Below are 23,200 nucleotides of genomic sequence, written 5' to 3' on the forward strand. Positions count from 1 at the left end.
ATTTCCATCCTATTCATCTTTTTTACTATTATTCTTATTAATCCTATTATTACTATGAATGGTGGTTTGTTGTGATGATTATGTCTCCATTTTTTATTTGTCTCCTTGTTTTCTCTTCGCTCTGACGGTTTTCTTTATTATGGTTGTAAAGTCTATCTTTGTATTGTTACTGATCAGTTCTATTCCTTTTTGCATATACTTTTTTGTTATATATTGTTGTTATTTTCTTCTCCACTAGCTTATGACTATGTATCATAATGCATCCACGCACACATTCACTCCACACACAAAACACTCAACTGTTTGCATGTCCTTTTCCATCTCCCTCGTGTTATTCGGGACCTCGCGTGTTCCTCCTCTGCCAATGTGTTGTATGAATGTTTTTGTCCTTTATGTTAAGGCGAGACACTGCAGGTGAATAGGGAAAAAATGTATATTTGCAGATATCAATTTGAAACTGTTGCTGTCGATCACTGGCATAAATGTGAGAAAATAATACATTGCAAGTTTTCTGTCATTTTATCTTTTCATATAAGAACAAGGTGTTTAATGCCTAAAAATGCCCCAAATTCCCCATCTTTTCGGCAACGAAATCTGAATAATGGATAGAGCTACATTCAAATTTATGGTTTCATTTTATTGATGAATGAGTTGCCAAGACTTTTTCAGAGGGGATTTTGGATTTCTTGTTTAGTTTTAAAATAAGCTGTTTTTTAGTGGAAAAATTTGTAAAAAATAAATTCTCGCCTTATTTTTTTACATTCAAAACTCAATAAATGGGGCTTAGGGATTAAATAATAGAAAATCCCTCTGAAAAAATCTTCCAAATATTGTTGTTGTTATTGTCTAAGTCTTTAGGTCCGACTGACGTGGACATAGTGTCGCCACAATGACAGAAAAATGTGTTTTTAGAAAAAGGCCCTTGAAATTGCATTGTCCCATATAAGTCTATGGGGGAACATTGAATCAGCGCAATATTTAAACATGTTATTGTGAAGATTAGGTATATTTTCTGTTTCCAGGTGAAAGCTTATATGTTCAGAGACCAATTTGGCCCAAAACCTGAAAACTGAAAAAATGTAGCTTTGCCTGTAGTGTCTCCCCTTAAAGAAATACATTAAAAAAAATGTAGAAACAAAAGTAAAAAAAAAAAAAAAAAAAGGAGAATATTTGAAGTTCACTCACCTCCTCTTTCAATGTTGAAAAAAAAAAAGAAAAGAAAAGAAAAACCTGTGCAGCCTTTTGTGATGCATGTTTGGTGAGGTTGAAATGTGCATCGCTAGAATGTGATCGCTTCATCCTTGGGCTAAGAGCGCCCTCTGCCGGCCATAACACCCCATGTACTGAGTAAGTGTTATATTAGAGAGACCAGTGTTCTGCGCTCTATGGAGGAAAGTTCAAGGAAGAACTAAAGGCAGTATTTCGCTACATTGTCTTATCACGTGACCATGTTGTTCCCTCCTGAAACACATCTGAGTTTCTCCTGAGGTCCTACAGATCCAAGAATCAGGAATTTAAACTACTGGAAATGTTCTTTTCTAAAAGCACTAAAATGGAAGAAAATGGAACAAAAACAAGTCACCTGTGCAGATTCAGGGACTGTTCCAAAAGTGAGACAAGGTTTATGATTTTTGGAAGGAAGAAATATTTAAGAAACAAAACAAATGTGAACAAATGTAAAGCAGCATTGTGTTTCGGTTGTTGGGATTCAGCGCACAAAGAAAGTTGAATAGAATTGAATTCAATTTAAAGCTCTGTTCAAGAAATCAATGTTGAGAATGGAGGCTAAGGATGCAAAATAAACATGAAGATGGACTTTTTCTTTCTTTTTTGTAACTTACTGCGAAAAAACAAACAAAGTAAAACTGCATGCTTTGGACATTAGCCGCTGTTTTTGTTTTGTAAAATACACTGGAAACAAAGGAACATCAGACCATATTGAAGTTTTATTCTGTTTTATTGACTCAGCTCAGCCATGGTGGATCTAGCACAGCTCCATCATGCCTCCAGTGGCCGTGTGGCAGTACTGCAGTTTCCACTGTACTTCTGTCCCCCGGCTCTCGCCTTGGTAGTATGTACATCCTAATTGTTTCTATTCTTCCAACAAGCGAGAGGTCAAATGTCCCATCGTAAAAGATATTTTTCATGTTCATCCATAAGTTTAACTTTACCATAATTGGATTGAAATAATTGGTAAATGGTCTCAACTTATATAGCGCTTTTCCACCTACATTAGGCACTCAAAGCGCTTTACAGCAAGGATCCACTCACCCATTCATACTCTCATTCATGCACCAATGTACGCAGACACTGGGGGCAATGTGGGTGAAGTGTCTTGCCCAAGGACACAACGACAGTGTGCACTTTCAGGACACAAAATTGTGATGTTTGTGGAGTAATCATACGTCCAAGTTATCTCAACCCTTGGTTAGATCCGAAAATGAAATCTGCCTGTTCGGTTTGTCGGCCACTGACCTTTAAGCATGATTTGGATTGGTTAATTTGAAAGGCAGAAGCTTTCTGTAATCTTCAAAGGCTTTTATAGGTGGGGTTATCGATGTGGCCGGGTCAATGATATATGTTACATTATCATCAGCAAAGAGCAACATTTCACATTGTTTCTTAGTCCCATCCTTCATGCCTTTGATATTTTCATTAATCCTAATTAATGCAGCAAGAGGCCCAGGCTCATGATTGCAAATAACAAAGGACTGAAGCAACTGCCCTGAAGGACACCAACAAATCTGAACAACATCCATTCTCCCCGTGATTCAGGATTTGTGAATATCATCTTTATTCCACAAACTGTGGATGGAAACCCATGAATGACAGAGTTTTATATAAAAAAAAACTGCCAGTTGACAGTAACAAATGCTTTTTGTGCTTCAAAACTGATCAGCCTTGAGTTTTGCTTATTGTTTTTGGCTTGTGTTATAACATTTAAAGTTCTTTTCATATTATTTGCAATATGTCGACTGAGTATAAAACCCTGATTCTGGTGGATGCGTTTTTTAACTTTTAAAATGTTGATCGACAGCTTTAGATCGTTGCATAAAAGGCTGATTAGTCGATATCATCACTATAAATTACTGAAATTATTGCCTCCGATCATGAAGGTCACTATTCTTAAGAGCGTAGTTAAAGACCTTTATCAGCAGTGGTAAAAAAGCATCAATAAAACATTGGTAAAGTTTTCCAGGAAGCCCATCCTGGATCCTGGATCCGGCTATTTATTAACTTTTTAATCACGTCCCGGATTTCGCCTTCCTTATGTCTGAGACCATGACGCTTCTTCTCTAGAAAGTGCAGGAAGTTTGAGAAGAAATGTATCACACTTATCTTTCAGTTGGTCATTGATTGGATTTGGTTCCTCGTTCAGCTTTCTGTAAAAAGATGCAAATGCATTGGCTATTTCTTCAGGCCTTACTGACGATTGTTTTAAGTGTAAATCAATTATATTGTGAACTTTTCTGTTTGCTTGTGTTTAACAATTTCCCATCTCGTAACATTTCTGTTTAATGAATCTCACAGCCCCTTTTACTTTATATGTAAGAGTTTTATCTAGTTCTTTCCACGCTTCAAGTTTCAACAATGTTTTATTTGAGCTTTTATGCTTGATTTCTAATGACTTTATTTCATTTTCTAGATTAAATGTGATCTATCTTGGCTAGTTTGTGGGTCTTTCCCTGGAGCTAAGGACTCAAGCAGCTCCTCCAGTCATGGCGTCACAGGAAGTCTTTTCATGTTTTTATGTCATAATTCATTTTATTTGTAAACGGCTTTACATGCACCATTTCGTATGGTTAAAGATTAAAGTTATACTAGTGTGCTCGAAGATGCCAAAGTCATGTGTGTGCCCCATTCACCTTATTCCTGTGGGCATGACTTGTGCAGCCTCTTTACTCCGATTAGTTTACATAGAACTGGAGAAGATAAAATCAGTTACTACACGAATATAAAGTCGTTTTCAGGCTGTGCAGAGAAATGGTGCAAATGAACACAAATCAGTCGATTAAACAACTCTACTGTCAATACAAAGGAAGTGCTGATCTGTGGCAAAAAGAGGCAAAAGTGGGCGGGGCGGAATAAGGTGAATAGTCACATGAAGTCACTCGCAATACTAAAAGACTCTTATCTTGTTTATGGCCCCGGCCATAAAAGGCCCCGCTGGCAAGAACAATGGACTCGTATCTTGTTTATGGCCCGGGCAAAGCAAACAGAATCTATGTCCTGACTATGTGACAATGAACTCTATGTGTTATCTATATAATGGGCCCCATATGTAACAATCACAGGGGCCCAGAGTGACATGTGTGGTGGACAGCTCCCTATAAAAGGGGATGGTTTTACAGCAGGAGGATCATAAGGATGAGTAAACAGTGTCTGCTTTCACTAACGCACCCAAACAATCACATGTTATCATATTTTTATTGGCCATAACATAGACGTTTCAAGAGACAGCGTGGAATAAGTAAGTGATAACACAGATAAGGGATGTAAATGCACTAATAAATAAACTCATAAATCCACAGTTAGACAAAGGCACTATAAATGGGGACAGTCCGGCTTCACTGTTGCTTCACTTCCAAGGAGAGGCCGCCCTGTAAAGGTGACCGAAGGACACAGCGCGGAATAAAGTAATAAGGCAAAATGAGGTTTAAAAGAACCCAAGAGTGAAATCACTGGCAGATGCCAACATCTCTGTTGTACGTAAAACACTGAACAAGAATGGGGTTCATACAGAACGCCACATAGGAAGCCACTGCTGTCTAAAAAACAAATAGAGCACTTGAATGTTCCACAGCACTACAGGCAAAATATTCTGATGAAACTAAACCAAAACCAATGTCATGTGAGGAGGAAAAATGAAACAGCACAACAACATCAAAACCCTCTGCTCACTGTGAGGTTTGATGCAGGAGCATCATGGTGGGGCTGCTTTTCTGCCTCAGGGCCTGGACAACGAGCCATCATCAATGGATTCACAAGTTTATCCAGATATTATTTATCCAACAGGTAAAACTCAACAGAGGATGAGCTGCAACAAGACAATGACCCAAAGAAGCAAATCACCTGCAGAATGGTTACAGAAGAAACTGAAAAACCTGTACTGATGATAGTGAACGTCTTTTGAGTTGTAAGTTTGCTTTTTGCATTTCGTAGGGTGGAAGGCACAACAGTCTGAACACTGTGTTGTAATAGATTTGACAAACCTATTCATGCGTCACCGCAAAGATAACTTGGGTGCGATATCGGAGCGGCTGTAGTAAATACATTAAGGAGGTTGTTACCGTTGGCAGAGAAACACCTATTACACCATCGTAGAGAGTTCGAGAGGGGCCTTAAGATATAATTAGGTTTTATTTGAATAGGCTCCACCCCTTGTATAAACACTTAGTCCTGATCTTATCATATATATAGAACAGTCCCCGGCACATCGATTTATAAGTAATCTGCTTTAGGGCAGAATTATCCTGTGTTTATGCTAAATAGAGCTCTTTTTGTTTTGTTTTAGGTCAAATCAAGAAACATGGCAAGACTACTGACTGGTATTTATTTATTTATGTATTCATCCATTCATTTATTTATTTAGAAGTTTCAGGAACTTTGAGGAAAAAAGTTAGTTAGCTTTAAAACGAGACGACTGATGAGTGAAGAAAAAACAAAACGGCCATGTTTCTGAGCTGCAAAATCAGATTTATGGAAGGAGCCAGGTTTAGATTAATGGGTTTCATTTGCTGATCTCAATCTCAAATCAATGACTGTACAAATAGTGTTTATAATTTCTAACCGAATGCTGATGTCTTTCTCAGGTCTCTTCCTCCTGGTGGTTTGCGTTCAATATGGTATGGATCCTACATTCTTCTGTATATTTCTGCAAAGTAATATCCATCTATTTATCATCTATGTATTTGTTTTCAAAGCCTCCAGTTACAAACTCGTGTGTTACTTCACCAACTGGTCACAGTACCGGCCTGGGCTGGGCAGATTTGTGCCTGAGAACGTGGACCCCAACCTCTGCACTCATTTGATCTACGCCTACTCCATCATCAGCCAGACCAACCAGCTGTCCACGTACGAGTGGAACGACGACGTCCTGTACGGGCAGCTCAACGCGCTCAAGAACCGGTGAGTCCAAACTCTCTTTCTGTCATGATGGACGAGTTAGTGCAGAGTGAGACACAGTGAGTCTATGACAAGCTGTGAAACCATACGTGTGTTTAAAGCAAGACGCTGCAGACGAATGGGTGTAAAAAACAATAAAAAAAAACCTGAAGTCATGAATTTGGAGCTATTCTTGTAACAAAACCAGGTGCCATATTCCTAGTTCTCTTAGAATGTCCCCTAAAAGTGAAGAGAAGATCCTAGTTAAGAAAAAAGCTGTTCCTAAAGAATCCTAGCTCTTAAGAGAGATCCTAAGGTGAGATCACTTTAGAGTCAGGAGGACTTTTAAGAAAATGGCGGACAGAAGAGCCAGAAGAAATTTGCCTCTCAAAACACTCGCGCTCATTGACCTAAGCTAAGACTTCTTGCTAGGATTTTTTAGGTTAAAGGGATGTTTCAGGATTTTTGACATCGGGCCTCATTTCCTAGCTATCCAGAGTGTTGCTGACTTTTGGAGATTTTTTTTTTTGTAATTCATACCGTTCTTATATTTGAAGAGTTTCGTGACGCTAGGCTAGTGCAAGGCTAGCGCATTTCTATGGTATCAGCTAGCCTGCATTAAAAAACAAAAAAAACAGTCTGGATAACTAGGAATTGAGGCCCTATGTCAAAAATCCTGAAATATCCTTTTAAGTAAGGAGCTCTCTGAGAGGATTCTCAGTATCTTTAGAAATACGGCCCCTGGTCTAAAATTCTCGGTTCATTTTGTTGACATATTTGCACTTCATTCAGAGGAGACAGAATATCTGATTATTGTGGAGATGTTTCTTGAGTATGTGGATAAAAATCCACATTTTTATCCACATACTCAAGAAACATCTCCACACTAAGAAAGTTCAAGAAAGTTCTAATCCACCAGTTGAGAACTCCTGTGTGAGTAGATGGAAGAAATAGGGGAGCAAGTTAACTTTTTGTATACATAGATTTTTGTATAGTAATTTAAAGTGATTTATAGAGAACTGTCATCACAAAAATGACATTTAAAAAGAGTGCCATTTCAGATGCAGGAAAATTGAGTCCGTATTGTTTTAAAGACTGTGAGCCCAATAAAGAACATATTGGGCAGGGAGTTGTAATGTTGTGGCTGTTCAGTGAATCTACTTCTAATGCTCTTTAATGTCTATTTTTACAGAAACAACAAGTTGAAAACCCTACTTGCTGTTGGTGGATGGAATTTTGGGTCAACACAGTAAGAGCCGGATCAAACTGTCTCATATAAAACTTCCATTTTGCAATAGTAGCTTATGGATACCAATTTCGCCCAGGTTTTCCATCATGGTGTCAACTCCCGCCAATCGACAGACATTCATCCAGTCTGCAGTCCGGTTCTTGAGGCTGCACGGTTTTGACGGACTGAGCTTGGACTGGATGTATCCAGGGGGTCGGGGAAGTCCACATAGTGACAAGCAGCGGTTCACTACGCTCTGCCGGGTAATACGTCTATAAGCTATAAAGTGACAATATTACAAGCTTACTGTTCGGTCTGTGATTGAGCAATGCACTCCCACCTCCTGTTCAACATTTAGGAATTACTTGCTGCATTTGAAGTGGAAGCTGCTGCGACCAAACGACCCCGACTCCTCCTGGTTGCTGCTGTGGCAAGCCAAAAAACAAATATTGACTATGGATATGAGATCGCTGACGTGACACGGTCAGTTTCTGCAAATATATGTAGTTGTTTCGTCGCTCTACTTGTCTTTCTTTGCTCCATTCTAATGATCCCAATGATTCAGTAATGTGGGGACAGAACACGGCACATCAAAGTACTTTGGCAACTGCGTCTCAGATAAAATGGCCATGACCTGTGGAGTCCCCCAGGGGTCAATCTTGGGACCCCTCTTATTCAACTTGTTCATGCTTCCATTGGGTCAGCTAATAAACAGCAACAATGTGTCGTACCACAACTATGCAGATGACACTCAGAGCTGCTACGTGTCACTGACAGCTGGTGAACATGGGCCTGTAGATACACACTGTCACTGCAACAGATCAGTTTGTGGAGGCAAAACAACTTTCTCCAACTGAACTGAGATCAGTGTTTTTGGCCCACAGGCACAAAGACAAAGTGTCACCTTGAGTCTCTCTCTCTAAAACCAAAATGTCAGGTTCGAAATTTAGGGGTAATCATGGACTCAGACCTGAACCTAAATAGCCACATCAAAGCAATAACATCAGCAGCTTTTTACCATCTGAAAAACATGGCTAAGATCAGAGGAAAAGTGTCAAAACCAGACTTAGAGAGACTTATCCATGCATTTGTCTCCAGCAGGTTAGACGACTGTAACGGCTGCTCACTGGCCTCTCTAAACAAGCTATCAGAGCTGCAGAACATCCAGAACCAGGAAATACGACCATATTAGTCCAGTGCTCCGGTCGCTGCACCGGCTTCCTGTCACTCAGAGAATAGAATTTAAAACAGCTCTGCTTGTTACAAGTCTTTTCATGGTTTAGCTCTGAAGTACATCTCTGACATGTTAGAGCCGTATGAACCATCTCGGGCCCTGAGAACCTCAGGGAGGGGTCTCCTGGTGGTTCCCAGAGTCAATAATAAACACGGTGAGGCTAAAGCTAAAATCTGGAACAGTCTTCATGAGGATGTGAGACAGGCCTCAACTCTGACAATGTTCAAATCCAGGCTGAAAACTATTCTTTTTGCCCGTGAATATGACTGAAAGTATTTTATCTGCACTCGTGCCTTTTACTGTAATTGATGAATTTTATGTGGATGTTTTTATTGATTTTTCTTATAATTTTATGCAACTGTGAAGCACTTTGAATTGCCTTGTGCATGAATTGTGCTCTACAAGTAAACTTGCCCTGCCTTGTCTTACAGAACACTGGACTTTGTGAGCGTCACGACCTTCGATTTGCACGGTGCGTGGGATCCATTCACGGGACACAGCAGCCCTCTTTACCGCAGCTCCTTCGATTACGGTGACAACATCTACTACAATGTGGTGAGCAGGCTCCTCCTTATTCTGTGTTACTGTGTCTTTACCAGAAAAATATATATATACAAAATAATGACCCTATGTATAAAGTGATGTATTGTCATTAGCACTTGATTCAGCTAATAAATGTCTTTAAGTACCTTCATGTTGAAGTGTGAAACTACATTTGTCTCATTTTGCAGGATTTTGCCATGAATTACTGGAGAAGTCAGGGCGCCGCTGCGGAGAAGCTCCTGGTTGGTTTGCCGACTTACGGGCGCACGTTTCGCTTAACGACCTCAGCTCATGGGGTTGGGGCTCCAGCCAGTGGACCGGCTCCTGCAGGCACCTACACCAGAGAGCCCGGCTTCTTGTCCTATTATGAGGTCACTATGTTCCACACACACTGCTCATTAGGGCTGTGCAATTCATCAAAATTCAATTACGGTTTAGATTATTACACTAAACGATTACAACAGTTGCATAATCGAAAAAACAAACAAAAAAAACATTATGTTTAAAAGGACAAGATGCAAGTTGATCATTTTATGCTCACTACTGCCACCACTGGTCTTATGTGTAACTGCAGTCTCTATATTAAGCTTGCGCATGATGGCACTTTGGACCCGAAGTAACAACTTTTTGAGTGACAGTGCAGGATTTTAGAGGCAGTTGTGGTGAACAGGTCTGAGCTCATTCAAACTGGAACATGAAGGGGGATGAAAATACATAATTTTAACATTTTTAGTAGAGTCTCTTTAAAAAAAAAGGAAAAAAAATATTATTCTTAAAGACAAACAAAGACAAACAAACATTATGCAACAGTTTCAACAGTTACAATACATTTAAAGACAGGATTACAAGTTTGCTTGCGCAGGTGTGTGGGCTGGCCAGCAGGGGGCAGGTGTGAAACAGAGACCTCTCCTCAATCGAGGCAAACGTGAAATCATTTGTCCCTTTCATGACTGTTCAGAAACAGAAAACATTCAGCATAGTTCTTTGATTAATGAATAAATAAAATAAAGATAGACTTTTTTTTAAATGCAACAAATAATTGTTTGAATAATCATGTTTTCAATTGTGACTAAAATCCATCCATCCATTTTCTTCCACAAATCACATTGCACCAGCCACTTATGGCGCCTCCTGCAGGTGATGGGTCCACAGAAGGACGGCCTCGTGATTCTCGGGCCTGTTGGTCTCTCATAAGGGGCTTCTGAACCGCTCTTTGTCTGACCCGTCGCCTGTAGGACCTGTTTGCCATGGGAGACCCTACCAGGGGTACGAAGCCCCCGACAACAGAGCTCCAGGATCCACCTCCACGTTAAGGTGGTGGCTCCAGGAGGGGGATTATGACTAAAATAATCGTGATTATTATTTTTTCAATAATCGAGCAGCCCTACTGTTAATATACAGTATCTACTTTCGATGGTATTATTCCAGTGATGGACACATTTCCTAGTAGGTAGAAAACAAAACAGAAATGTCTTTAAACAATAGAGGAAAACATAACTAACTAGAAATGCAATGGCTGCGCCATTGCGATTGACTGCGGAATTGCGGGAAGCGAATGCAGAAATTGCATAAACTGTTCAAATTGCATAAATTGCTTAATTTGCATAATCTAATTTGCATAAACTGGTAAAATGCATAAAATGTCATGTTGCATAAACTGTATAAACTGCATAAAATGGTAAAATGCATGAATGGGTTAATTTGCATAAATTATGTAAATTGCATAAACTTTTTCAAATTCATAAATCCTAAATGGCATAAACTCTTCATAAACGCTTTAAAATGCATAAACTGGTTAAATCCCATAAAGTGGTTAATTTGCATAAATTATTAATATTGCATAGACTTTTATATTCCATAAACTGGTCAAACTGTTGAAATGGCCTCAGTGCTTGATTGGCAGAAGCTGCATAAATGGCTGAAAGGCCTGGAGTTTCCCCATTGGCTGGATTCCCCCATACACACCAATGCAAAAATTTCAAACTCTCGTATAAAAAAACTGGAAAACTGCAGAAGGACAATTTTTTCTCAAAACCCACAAGTTGCATAAGCTGAACATGCACAAAGTGCAGCAATTGCATAAAATGCAGAAAAAAGTGCAGAAAAGCATGGATTTGCGGCAGCCCCATTATAAGTCAATGGGAAAAATCTCCGACATTTTGGCCGATTGCGGAAAAACCGTAAGTTGCAGAAGTCCCAAAAGTAATAGCACCCTTCTCCTCAACATGCGGAACGTTTTGATGCATAACTTGCATAAATTGCACAAAGCATGAAGGTGCTGAAAGCTCTAGAAAATCGGGAAAAAGATGGAAGAGGAATAATAATAAAGAACATGAAAACCAATAATTGACTGCGGAAGAATTCCGCAGTCAATCAATAACTACCTTTAGCACTTTGAATTGCCTTGTGTATGAATTGTACTCTACAAGTAAACCTGCCTTGCCTATTTTAGCTCATGCATCTTTTGTTGGGCTTTGCCATTACATAAGTGTAGCTACAAGTGACTGAAGGCTTTTGTGTCCCACAGGTTTGCTCGTTTCTCCACGGAGCCAGTGTCAACTGGATTGACGAACAGAAAGTCCCGTATGCAGTTAAAGGCAATAGCTGGGTTGGCTATGACAATACGCAGAGTTTAGGAATCAAGGTAAGCAGCGCTGCATTTCAACAGCTTAAAGCATAAAGCAGGAAAGTGCCACTGAACTAAAATAAAACAAGGTCGGCTTCATTTTTCTCTTCATGACAAAAAATGGCTTCTAGAAAAACAAACTTGCACTCATAATCTGCAACGTCATGTGGGAGCGACCGTTCACCTAGAAAAAGGACCGGTGCAAAATGTTCTAATGTTCCAATCCTGTTTAAATTAAATGTATGTTTTTAATGATGTCAAAATGAATAAATCCATGGTTAAGTATTCATCTACATTTAAAATCAGTTTTTGTACTGTAACATCAACCTGCCCAGGGACTACAGGTGGAAAATAGCATCTTTGCTATAACCTGGTACAATGCATCTTTCCTTTTGGTCAATGTTAAATTGTGCACTGTCCCTGTCTAAATAAAAACCAGACCATACCATGTCCTTTCCACACAGCTTCAGTTTCGCAAGCGTCGCCTGTACAGTAACAAAAATGACAGTTCTTCTCCATGTTTTGTGTTCTTTGTCCATAGGTGGAGTATTTGAAGAAGAACAATTTTGGCGGAGCTTTAATGTGGTATTTGGATTTGGATGATTTCACGGGACAGTTCTGTGGTCAAGGAAGATTTCCACTCATTAACCACGTTCGCTCAGCGCTGGAAATAGGTAAACATACACACACACACACACACATGCACGCACACACACACACACACACACACAATCTTGTACTTCGATCTTAGTGAGGACACTCATAGACATAATGTATTACTCTAACCCTAACCTTAATCCTAACCAAAACCCTAATGTAAACCCAATTCTAGTCCTTCAAATAAGTGAGGACCGCCCAAAATGCTGCGCAAGAAGTGACTTCCTTTTTTGATCCAGCACGCCAAAATAAAAGCACACAGCTCATCTCATTGATTAGTTCAGCCGGTACTTGCAACATTACAAGAATATAACTAAATACACAGAAAGAAAGTTGAACTAATGAACAAGATGGTGCTTTTATTTTGGCGTGCTGGATCGAAACAGGAAGTCACATCTTGGGCGGCACATAAAGTTTATTTAAGAACAATACGTTGTCATCTGAAGCTGTGTTGGTCTTTGTGTTGGCAGACTTCCCCACTCCATCTCATCCTCCTACATTGGCTCCAACTGAGTCCCCTCCTAAAGACACCACCACCACCACCGCCAAACCCCCCCGGCCGACCCACTCTGCCGCCCCCTCTGCCGCCCCCACTGCCGCCCCCACTGCCCCCCCCACTGCCGCTCCCACTGCCGCCCCCTCTGCCGCCCCCTCTGCCGCCCCCACTGCCGCCCCCACTGCCGCCCCCTCTGCCGCCCCCTCTGCCGGCCCCTCTGCCGCCCCCACTGCCGCTCCCACTGCCGCCCCCACTGCCGCCCCCACTGCTGCCCCCACTGCCGCCCCGACGCCGCCGCCTGGGGCCGGGTTCTGCGCAGGAAAACCAGACGGGCTGTATCCAAACGAGAGCAACAAACAATCTTTCTATCAGTGCGCAAACGGGCAGACGCACCTGAAATGGTGCCAGGGCAGTCTGGTCTTCAATGACGCCTGCAAATGCTGCGACTGGCCCAGATAAAAAACCTGCGCCTAAATACTACGTGAATCATTTGTTTTGGTTTCTCAGTCAACATGGTATTGCCTGTAATCGTAAAAAGACAAAAAACGAAACAGGAAATGATCAAATAAAGTTGGATGTGGAAAGCAGTTTCAAGCTGAGTTTCAATGATTTCAAGTGTTCTAAGCGCCAAATTCTGTGTAACATTTGATCTAAGTTCATTTCAAGGGGCTTATTCATTTAAAGTCTTTTGTTTCTATATCCCAGAATTAACACTGTTATATTTCCAATGAATTTCACCCCAATCAGATCTATTTTGATTTGTTATTATCGGCTTTCTTGACTGCTTGAGGTTTGATCACATTACAGTTTCGCTCTGTGATTTTATTATATTTATGGCAATTTACACACAAAACATCAATCAGTTTCTTATAGACTGAAACATTTAAACACTGTCTTAGGCCTATACCAGGGGTGCCCAAACCTTTTGTATCTGAGGGCCAAAATGAAAAAGTGCCAGTTTTTTTTTTTTTTTTTGGTTTATGTACAGTATTTGCATTTGAGTCTATCAATGCATATAACATGCTACATTAAAACAAAAGTTAACTATGGCAAAAGCCAAGTTTTAGTTGAACCAAATGAACTATTGTAGCAATATAGTGCAAAATGTAAACAACACAGTTTTACAGTAGCCGACCTACAGTGACTTTACCTCATTCAATAACGTGTCAGTTCAGCATCAATTCTTTTATAAGTCAGTTTTTAACATGTCCCTTTGTTGATGTCAACAACCTTTGCAATAAAAGTTGGAAAACTGGGAAAGTTGATGCTACAACACTCTGTGATTGATAAAGACACCACAACAGTGTTTCCTTAAAGGGGGGGTATTATGCAAAATCGACTTTTTCAAGCTTTACATCATGTTATTAAGTCATTCCCTCATTAAAAACATGCCTGAAGTGTTGCCTTAGCACATTCACGTATTTTCGACTAATCTGTAAAAACTCTGATGGCGGCCATTTTAGGGATAAAACGCCTGATTCCTTCAGGAAACGCCTCCGACCTCCAGGATACGCCTCCAACCTTTCGTCACCAGCCGAGTAACCAACCACTGCTCCTCAGCAGAACCCCCTCCCCGCAGTGTCTAGCCCTAAGATGTAAACAGAGTCATCATGGAGGATTAGCTTCATGTGTTGTGAACCGGAGTTACAGCAGACTTTTACAAAGACACACATCAGTGTTTCTGTTACCGAAACACCCAGGATTAAAACCGGTGACAAGAACGCTTATTTCAGTGTCTGGTTCTGCGCTGGGCCTTGATGATGCACAGAGCCTCCGGAGAAAGCTAATGCTAAGCTAAACCTCGAGTCATCACGTGAAAACGAGAAATATGCACACATAAAGTCAATAAAACCACCACACACATAAAGAACCGTTTAACAATGATCACACACGGAGCCTGGCTTGTTGATTTGGAAGTTTATTGCTCACATTTCATCTACAATGGGTCATAGCCGAGTGGCTTTCTCCCGGAGCTAACAAGCTAGCCGCGACAAGCTAACGGGAAAATTCACTGAATACAAGCAGCATATTATGCACTAAAAACGCCACTAAAACAGGCAACTGCTTGAAGCAGCCTTTATGATGATCACACACGGAGCCTGGCTTGTTGATTTTGTAGTTTATTGCTCACATTTCATCTACAGTGAGTCGTAGCCGAGTGGTTTCTCCCGGAGCTAAGGCACTATTAGCCGCGACAAGCTAACAACCTTCACCTTCACAACATTCATTGAAAACAGGCAGCATATTATGCACAAATAACGTCAATAAAGCAGGCAACTACTCGAAGCAGCCTTTATGATGATCACACACGGAGCCTGGCTTGTTGATTTTGTAGTTTATTGCTCACATTTCATCTACAGTGAGTCGTAGCCGAGTGGTTTTCTCCCGGAGCTAAGGCACTATTAGCCGCGACAAGCTAACAACCTTCACCTTCACAACATTCATTGAAAACAGGCAGCATATTATGCACAAATAACGTCAATAAAGCAGGCAACTACTCGAAGCAGCCTTTACGATGATCACACAATGAGCCTGGCTTTGCACATGTGGTTTATTGCAGACTTTTCATCAACAATGAGCTGTAGTCGATTATAACAAGCTAACGGGGTAACCTCGAAAAACCATTGTCCACCTGCACAGATAATGTCCGTCTTTGAATGGTATGGGCTCCTGCAGATCCTGGTGTCGTCCATGGGGGTATAGTTAGAGATCCATAGGGCATGGCAGATGCAAAGAGAAGCCTCCAAACAGCAGTTATTTTTCAGGCAAGAGCCCCTTCCAAGCGTCCGGTGTGGAAGGTTTGTCTCCAAATAATATCCTGTGTGGCCATTGTTCACAAAGTGAGAAACAGTAGCTCCTTTCCAACAATAAAAATTAAAATGCACCGATCGTAGTTTCAATACAGTTGAGACAACGAGCGCAGTGTTGTGATGCCACAGACAGCGTGTGGAGGGGGCGTGTCGGAAAGGGTCAGAGGTTCTTAAAGAGACAGGGGCCTATTTCAAGTCTTTCGCTACCGCCATTTTGAAAGAGCAATTTTATACAAGGCAGTTATTCTAATTTACTGCATTTACAGACCAACAGAAGGTTTCGTCATCATTGTAGTGTGCCATAGACTGGTGCTATGTGGCTGAAAAAAGCACAATACCCCCTCTTTAACTTTGCGAAAGGAGTGAAACAGTGCCGCCAATTTGACGCTGGTGGCCAAAAGGTGTACTGCATCCATATTTACCTTTGAGAATGAATGGGAGAGAGTTGTTATTAAAGAGGGGGTATTATGCTTTTTTCAGCCACATAGCACCAGTCTATAGCACACTACAATGATGACGAAACCTTCTGTTGGTCTGTCAATGCAGTAAATTAGAATAACTGCCTTGTATAAAATTGCTCTTTCAAAATGGCGTTAGCAAATGACTTGAAATAGGCCTTTGTCTCTTTAAGAACCTCTGACCCTTTGCGACACGCCCCCTCCACACGCTGTCTGTGGCATCACAACAACACTGCGCTTGTCTCAACAGTATTGAAACTACGATCGGTGCATTTTAATTTTTATTGTTGGAAAGGAGCTACTGTTTATCACTTTGTGAACGATGGCCACACAGGATATTATTTGGAAACGAACCTTCCACACCGGACGCTTGGAAGGGGCTCTTGCCTGAAAAATAACTGCTGTTTGGAGGCTATCTCTTTGCATCTGCCATGCCCTATGGATCTCTAACTATACCCCCATGGACGACACCAGGATCTGCAGGAGCCCATACGATTCAAAGACGGACATTATCTGCAGGTGGACAGTGGTTTTTCGAGGTTACCCCGTTAGCTTGTTATAATCGACTACAGCTCATTGTTGATGAAAAGTCTGTAATAAACCACAAATGTGTAAAGCCAGGCTCATTGTCTGATCATCGTAAAGGCTGCTTCGAGTAGTTGCTGCTTTATTGACGTTATTTGTGCATAATATGCTGCCTGTTTTCAATGAATGTTGTGAAGGTGAAGGTTGTTAGCTTGTCGCGGCTAATAGTGCCTTAGCTCCGGGAGAAAACCACTCGGCTACGACTCACTGTAGATGAAATGTGAGCAATAAACTACGAAATCAACAAGCCCGGCTCAGTGTGTGATCATCATAAAGGCTGCTTCAAGCAGTTGCCTGTTTTAGTGACGTTTTCAATGCATAATATGCTGCTTGTATTCAGTGAATTTTCCCGTTAGCTTGTCGCGGCTAGCTTGTTAGCTCCGGGAGAAAACCACTCGGCTATGACCCATTGTAGATGAAATGTGAGCAATAAACTTCCAAATCAACAAGCCTGGCTCCGTGTGTGATCATTGTTAAACGGTTCTTTATGTGTGTGGTGGTTTTATTGACTTTATTTGTGCATATTTTTCGTTTTCACGTGATGACTCGAGGTTTAGCTTAGCATTAGCTTTCTCCGGAGGCTCTGTGCATCATCAAGGCCCAGCGCAGAACCAGACACTGAAATAAGCGTTCTTGTCACCGGTTTGAATCCTGGGTGTTTCGGTAACAGAAACACTGATGTGTGTCTTTGTAAAAGTCTGCTGTAGCTCCGGTTCACAACACATGGAGCTAATCCTCCATGATGACTGTTTACATCTTAGGGCTAGACACTGCGGGGAGGGGGTTCTGCTGAGGAGCAGTGGTTGGTTACTCGGCTGGTGACGAAAGGTCGGAGGCGTATCCTGGAGGTCGAGGGCGTTTCCTGAAGGAATCAGGCGTTTTATCCCTAAAATGGCCGCCATCAGAGTTTCTACAGATTACTCGAAAATACGTGAATGTGCCCAGGCAACACTTCAGGCATGGTTTTAATGAGGGAATGACTTAATAACATGATGTAAAGCTTGAAAAAGTCGATTTTGCATAATAGGCCCCCTTTAAGCAGATGCGGGGAAAAGTAGATCACTCTCTGGCGTCATAATAAAGATAAGATAAGCTTTTATTGATCTAACAATAGAGAGATTCACTCGTTCCATCAGCTCTCGGAAACACTCAGGGTGAAAAATACACAGGAATTGTGAACAATTAAATATTAAATAGAGGTATGTTATATGAATACAAAAAAGCTGCAATGGTGGTGCAGTTGGTAGAGCAGGTTGTCTCATGATCAGAAGGTCGGGGGTTTGAATCCCAGATCCTGAAGGTGCCCACTCTCGTTGTGTCCTTGGGCAAGACACTTCATCCACCTCACAATGAGAGTGTCACTGGGTGACTGGTTCCTCGCTGCGCTTTAGGCCTGACGAAGGTAGAAAAGCAACTATACAAGTTGAGACCATTTACCATTTAAGGGGCTAAAAGTATAAACAATTAAACATAATAGAACAGACTCTAAAATGTAAAATATCAAAATGTCAGCATTGGCAGTGTAAAATGTGCAGCCCGAGTGCAGGTGGTTGATTAAGTGACGCTGATGCAGAGATTTTTGCACGTAGTTTTGCATAGTTATTGCTCATGAGTTGCTCAGCTCCTCTACAGTCCTGTGCAGTGGGTGGGAGGTGTTGTCCATGATGAAGGTGAGCTTGGCTTGGGAGGTGACCTCCTGTCCCTCACCTCCTCCACAGAGTCCAGAGCTGGCCCTAATGACCAGCTTGACCAGTCTGTTCTTGTCCCGCTCTGTGCGGCCCGGGGCCCAGCACACGGCAGCGTAGTGGAGAGCAGAGGCCTGCTCACTCTGAAGGACCTCAGTCTCCTCAGAAGGTGGAGGCGACTCTGGCCCTTCTTGTACAGGGCGTTGATGTTGTGGGACGAGTCCAGTTTATTGTTGAGGTGAACAGGTCAATCATATTTCCTAACTTGGGACTCATAGCTTGATTAAGTATCAATGATGATGAACTCTGAACTTTCACTGCAAGATAAAGAGTTACATTAACCCTCAGTCAATGAAGTCGCAGGGTTGCACAAGTACAAGTACACATCTTACGGTATCTACCTGTCATTCAACTGAGGTATTTGATAGATCATCCCGTTTATATTGATGTGTTTTATGGGGTTTTATTACGGTATATAAATCTTTGTCCGTCTCAAGTAGATCCAAGTGGGCCAAATCAGATTACAGCCAGAAGAATGACAGGTAGTTTGTAAATAACTACCTGTCATACCGCCTTTGCTCTGCCCAATCCCGTCAGACCTTGGAAGCTAAGCAGAGAAGGGCCTGGTAGGTACTTAGATAGGAGACCGTTTGGGAACACCAGGAAGCCTGGCGAATGTAGTGAGTGAGTGAGTGGTTGGTGGTGGTCGTAGGGGCCGATGGCGCAGACTGGTTGCCTCGCTTCCGTCAGTCTACCCCAGGGCAGCTGTGGCTACAATAGTAGCTTACCACCACCGAGTATGGAGTGAACGAATAGTGCAATGTAAAGCGTCTTTGAGTGTCCAAGTAAGCGCTATATGAAAAACAATGCATTATTATTATTATTATTATTATTATTATTATTATTATTATTATTATTATTATTATTATTATTATTATTATTATTATTATTATTATTATTAATAGAGAGCCGGAAGGAGATTTGGGTTTGAATAGAGAGCTTGTTTGAGTGTATTCATACATAACAGGTCATGTAACAAATTCATCAAAAGACAGAAGAAGTGCATATGACAGGTTTCCGTGCTTCATGGATGTTACTTACTACTTTTAAAGAGGAAGCCCCTCAATAAAATATTACCTGTGGTCTTAAAGCAACAGGCCACAGTTTTTCCATACTGAGATATGTTCTTAGACGAGTTGATACGTACCTGTCAGGTCTTTGTGCCTGTGGAAGAGCTCAGTGGTTTCTAACTTCACCCCCGTTTGGAGCCATAGGAATACATTGGGAGAGGCCAAGTGCTAACAACATCTTTGGTCGTTTTGCATGACTGAGGGCACACACAAAGACCAGACAGGTACACATCAACTCGTCTAAGATCAGGTAAGAACATATCTCAGTGTGGAAAAACGGTGGCCTGTACCTTTAACTCATTCCTTTTCACATTTCACAACTTCCAAGGTCATTTTTCAAGGTCACTTTCATAGAAATGCTAAAAAACTCACCTGCAAGAGCTACTGGTCATCTCTGTGACCGTGGTCCTTTCTACTGAAGGACAGATGTAAGCTAATAGAAGGCTGATTTTTTAACGAAACTAAGGTTGTGTTTTGTTTAAACTCCGACAACACACTTTGGTGCCTGCAGGACCAAACTCTGGGCCACACTACCTAAATATTTCACTCCCCATCGATACTTCTTACAAAGTTGTGAAACGTGCTTACTATGGAATCTATGTGAAGAATTGGGATTTTCAAAATATGTGTGGAAAGTCAAGAATAAGGTTGGTAGAACTGATAATTGCTCACTTCTCCTTTTGATTGTTGAAATATAGGCCTAAAAATCAGCCTTAGGACCTTTGAATCTCTGGTGACTTTAATGGAGCCTGTGCAGCCTCTTGTGATCATAAATGTTTATCAATTTAATTTCCTTGGGTCAAGAGCGCCCTCTGCAGGTCATAACAAGTCTTGTGCACTTCGCTTCATGGAGGAAAGATCAAGGAAGTCAGTAAAGGGGAAATTAGCAAAATCAATGTTTTTTGCTGTTGTTGAGATTTTTACCATGTGACAATGTTGTTCTCTCCTCCCGTGTTTCTCCTGAGGTCCTGGAGATTCAGGAAATGTGTTGTTACATTACATTTACATTATGTATTGTATTTTCCAACCAACAAAGTGAAAGATAATGATCAAGATGAGAGATTGCTTCCAAATAACTGCAAACAGCATAAAAACACTTTTCTCTTTTCCCCCAACTCTTTCAACAACTCAAGACCAACACACATAGATGTATATTTTCAGTATTTTATTTTGAAATGCCATATTATTTCTTTTTGCAATACACAATACACAATACACAAAAGCTGTCCGTTTTCCAAAATTCTGAATTCAGCATTTGTTTTGTCGTCGATGTTGAGTTTCATTTTGGCCGGTGCACAGAGAAGATATTCAAATAAATGTAGTAAAGTCTTAAAGGTAAGCTGATCTAGCACAGGTCCAGCATGTTTCCAGTGGCCGTGTGGCAGTAGTTCAGTCTCCACACACTGTACCTCTCTCCCCCGGCTTTCACCATGTCCCCGACCGTCACAGCCCCTCTGAAGCACAGGGTGTCATCGCCCTTCTTCTGCAAAACACACACACACAGGCTCACATGAATAATCCCTCTGCTTAAAGTCATGGTTAGATCCAGCTGGTGGACTTTAGTTATAGTTTTATGTTGTCATTTCAAATAGAGCTCTCTCGGTTTGGAGCATTTTAAGTGTGGACAGTGTGGTGGGCCTATTCCTGTCTCTGATGGTTGTTTTATATGGAGGAGTCACTGGAGAAGAGAGCTCTGTCAGACAATATAATGTTTTAAATATGATGAGTATATTTGGCAATAACATATTAGCAATACAAAACATGCTCTTAGTGACCAGCTAAATGCAGTTTTTGCAGTAGGTGATCAAAGAATGGACATGGACTATATCTGACTTTAGTCACATCTCCATGGAGACGAGCTGGAAACGTCTCACAGTAAAGTTAGAATCAGGTCTGAGCGACTCACAGCAAAGACACACAGTAGTTTGTTCATTTATTCAACAATAACATATTTGTAATAAAATAAATGCTTGTATTTGATTCTAATAATTTTGTGAAATCTTACGCAGTGTGGCTTTAAACAAAAGAGACAAAATAAAAAAACATTTGGTGGATTTTAAAATAGTTTGGGACAAAAGAGTGACTGCACGTCATGGGTTTAATCCCTGTTTAGTCCAGGTTTACTGGTTTAGACCAGGTTTTTGTCCCAGATTAGTCTTGTTTAGGTCATGATTTAGTCCTGGGTTAGACCTAGTCAGGGACATGGGCTCGTTAGGTCATGATAATTACTGTATTTAGTTCAATAGATGACAGTATCTGCATATATTTATTTGCATTTTTCCCAATTTTTAAAATGTAATACTTTCTTTTTGAAGAGGAAGTCCTTTTTGAACAGAGCCTGTAGAGTTTCTGTGACATTAAAGGCCTTCAATAATATCGTTAATCGTGATATACATCAGGCTTTAGACATTGTTATCGTGACACGCCTAGACTTAAAGTAGATGTAATCAGTTTCTTTTCTAGTAGGAGAGTAAATGTCTGTTGCCATTACAGATCTAAAGTGTTCCTGTGTCATATATTAAAGTAACAGTATGTGTGAAAGGTGCAGAGAGGAGGGTCAGACGGAGCAGAGGGCAGTTACCTGCCACACGCTGGACATGTGAGCGGCGTCTGTGACCACAGTGTCCGAGGCGCTGCCGAAGTCTGGGCCTTTGTGGATCAAGTACTTGCGGCCGTTCTGCAGAGTCACCCTGAGGAGAGCACAGTGTGAGGGTCAGACAGAAGCAGCCACACCTCTGTCACAATGTCCCAGGGCGACTGGGCCGAGCAAAGGATAAATGCACCAGATTTATTATTTACATTATTATTACCATTATTATTTACATTTTATATTAAGTCATGTATCTGTCTGAGTCACACTGTTCTCACACTGACCTGACTCCGCTGTGGGTGGTGATGTACAGGTTGGGCACCCAGTTTGGCAAACCATTTAAAGGACGAATGAAGCGCTCAGCTTTCACCACACGGCTGTTGTAGAGCGCTCTGAGCTCTGAGGGGGACAGGTCCCTCTGCTCTGAAACATGACAACAAAGACCTGGGTTAGACCTGGTTCAGTCCTGGTTCAGTCCTGGTTCAGTCCTGGTTCAGTCCTGGTTCAGTCCTGGTTCAGTCCTGGTTCAGTCCTGGTTCAGTCCTGGTTCAGTCCTGGCTCCTCCAAAATAGTTCCCACAGCCTTTAAATCATATCTTGTCTTTACTCACCTCTGACAGCGGGAACAGCCTGTGCACACACCACCAGCATCAGCACCACAGCACAGAGACGCAGCATGGTTTAGTCCTGGTTTAGTCCTGTATTAGACCTGGTTTAGTCCTCGCTCAGACCTGGTTTATATGCTAGCTCTGTTCTTTGGGTTGACACAACTCTGGAAAACCCCTGGCGCCTCCTGTATGGATTTGTTTGGTCAAAGATTTCGCAACTTTGTAAAAAGTACAAGGACAGAAAACATTGTGTTAAATTTGTTGCGTTCATCAAAAAAAAGCTGATGTTGTGTTCCTGAGCAAGACACACTGGTCACTCCGGTCTATGCAGAGTGACCAGAGGAGTTTTACTTTTTAAACACAAGAATCTGTACTTTCTCCTCATAAGTTCATAGTAACCACATGCTGTTTTCTCGTCCAAAGCTGAGTCTTGCAGAGGAGCAGCC

General features: G+C 41.3%; 2 protein-coding genes across 3 annotated transcripts; one reads left to right on the top strand and one right to left on the bottom strand.

Moving 5' to 3' along the window:
- Nucleotides 1-1,948: 1,948 nt before the first annotated feature.
- On the bottom strand, nt 1,949-22,914 carry LOC306973105 (uncharacterized protein). Of its 2 annotated transcripts, XM_079569926.1 has the most exons (5): nt 22,758-22,914; nt 22,432-22,570; nt 22,139-22,247; nt 20,962-21,040; nt 1,949-2,043 (listed from the first exon to the last, which is right to left on the bottom strand). In XM_079569926.1, exons 1-5 carry the CDS (start codon nt 22,822-22,824, stop codon nt 1,985-1,987), a joined length of 453 nt encoding a protein of 150 aa, XP_079426052.1. In that variant the 5' UTR covers nt 22,825-22,914; the 3' UTR covers nt 1,949-1,984. The 2 variants fall into 2 exon arrangements, with proteins under 2 accessions (XP_079426052.1, XP_079426051.1); XM_079569925.1 differs by lacking the exon at nt 1,949-2,043 and having other exon boundaries at nt 20,901-21,040.
- On the top strand, nt 5,220-13,348 carry LOC306972760 (chitinase-3-like protein 1; the record flags this gene model as incomplete). The annotated part of the gene is made up of 10 exons (XM_079569466.1): nt 5,220-5,244; nt 5,925-6,129; nt 7,298-7,354; nt 7,431-7,596; nt 7,692-7,816; nt 8,999-9,122; nt 9,299-9,481; nt 11,638-11,754; nt 12,278-12,410; nt 12,864-13,348. 10 exons carry the CDS (start codon nt 5,220-5,222, stop codon nt 13,346-13,348), a joined length of 1,620 nt encoding a protein of 539 aa, XP_079425592.1.
- Nucleotides 22,915-23,200: the final 286 nt, after the last annotated feature.

This window comes from Gobius niger, assembly GCF_951799975.1.
Source record: "Gobius niger genome assembly, chromosome: 13".
Classification (NCBI taxonomy): Eukaryota; Metazoa; Chordata; class Actinopteri; order Gobiiformes; family Gobiidae; genus Gobius; species Gobius niger.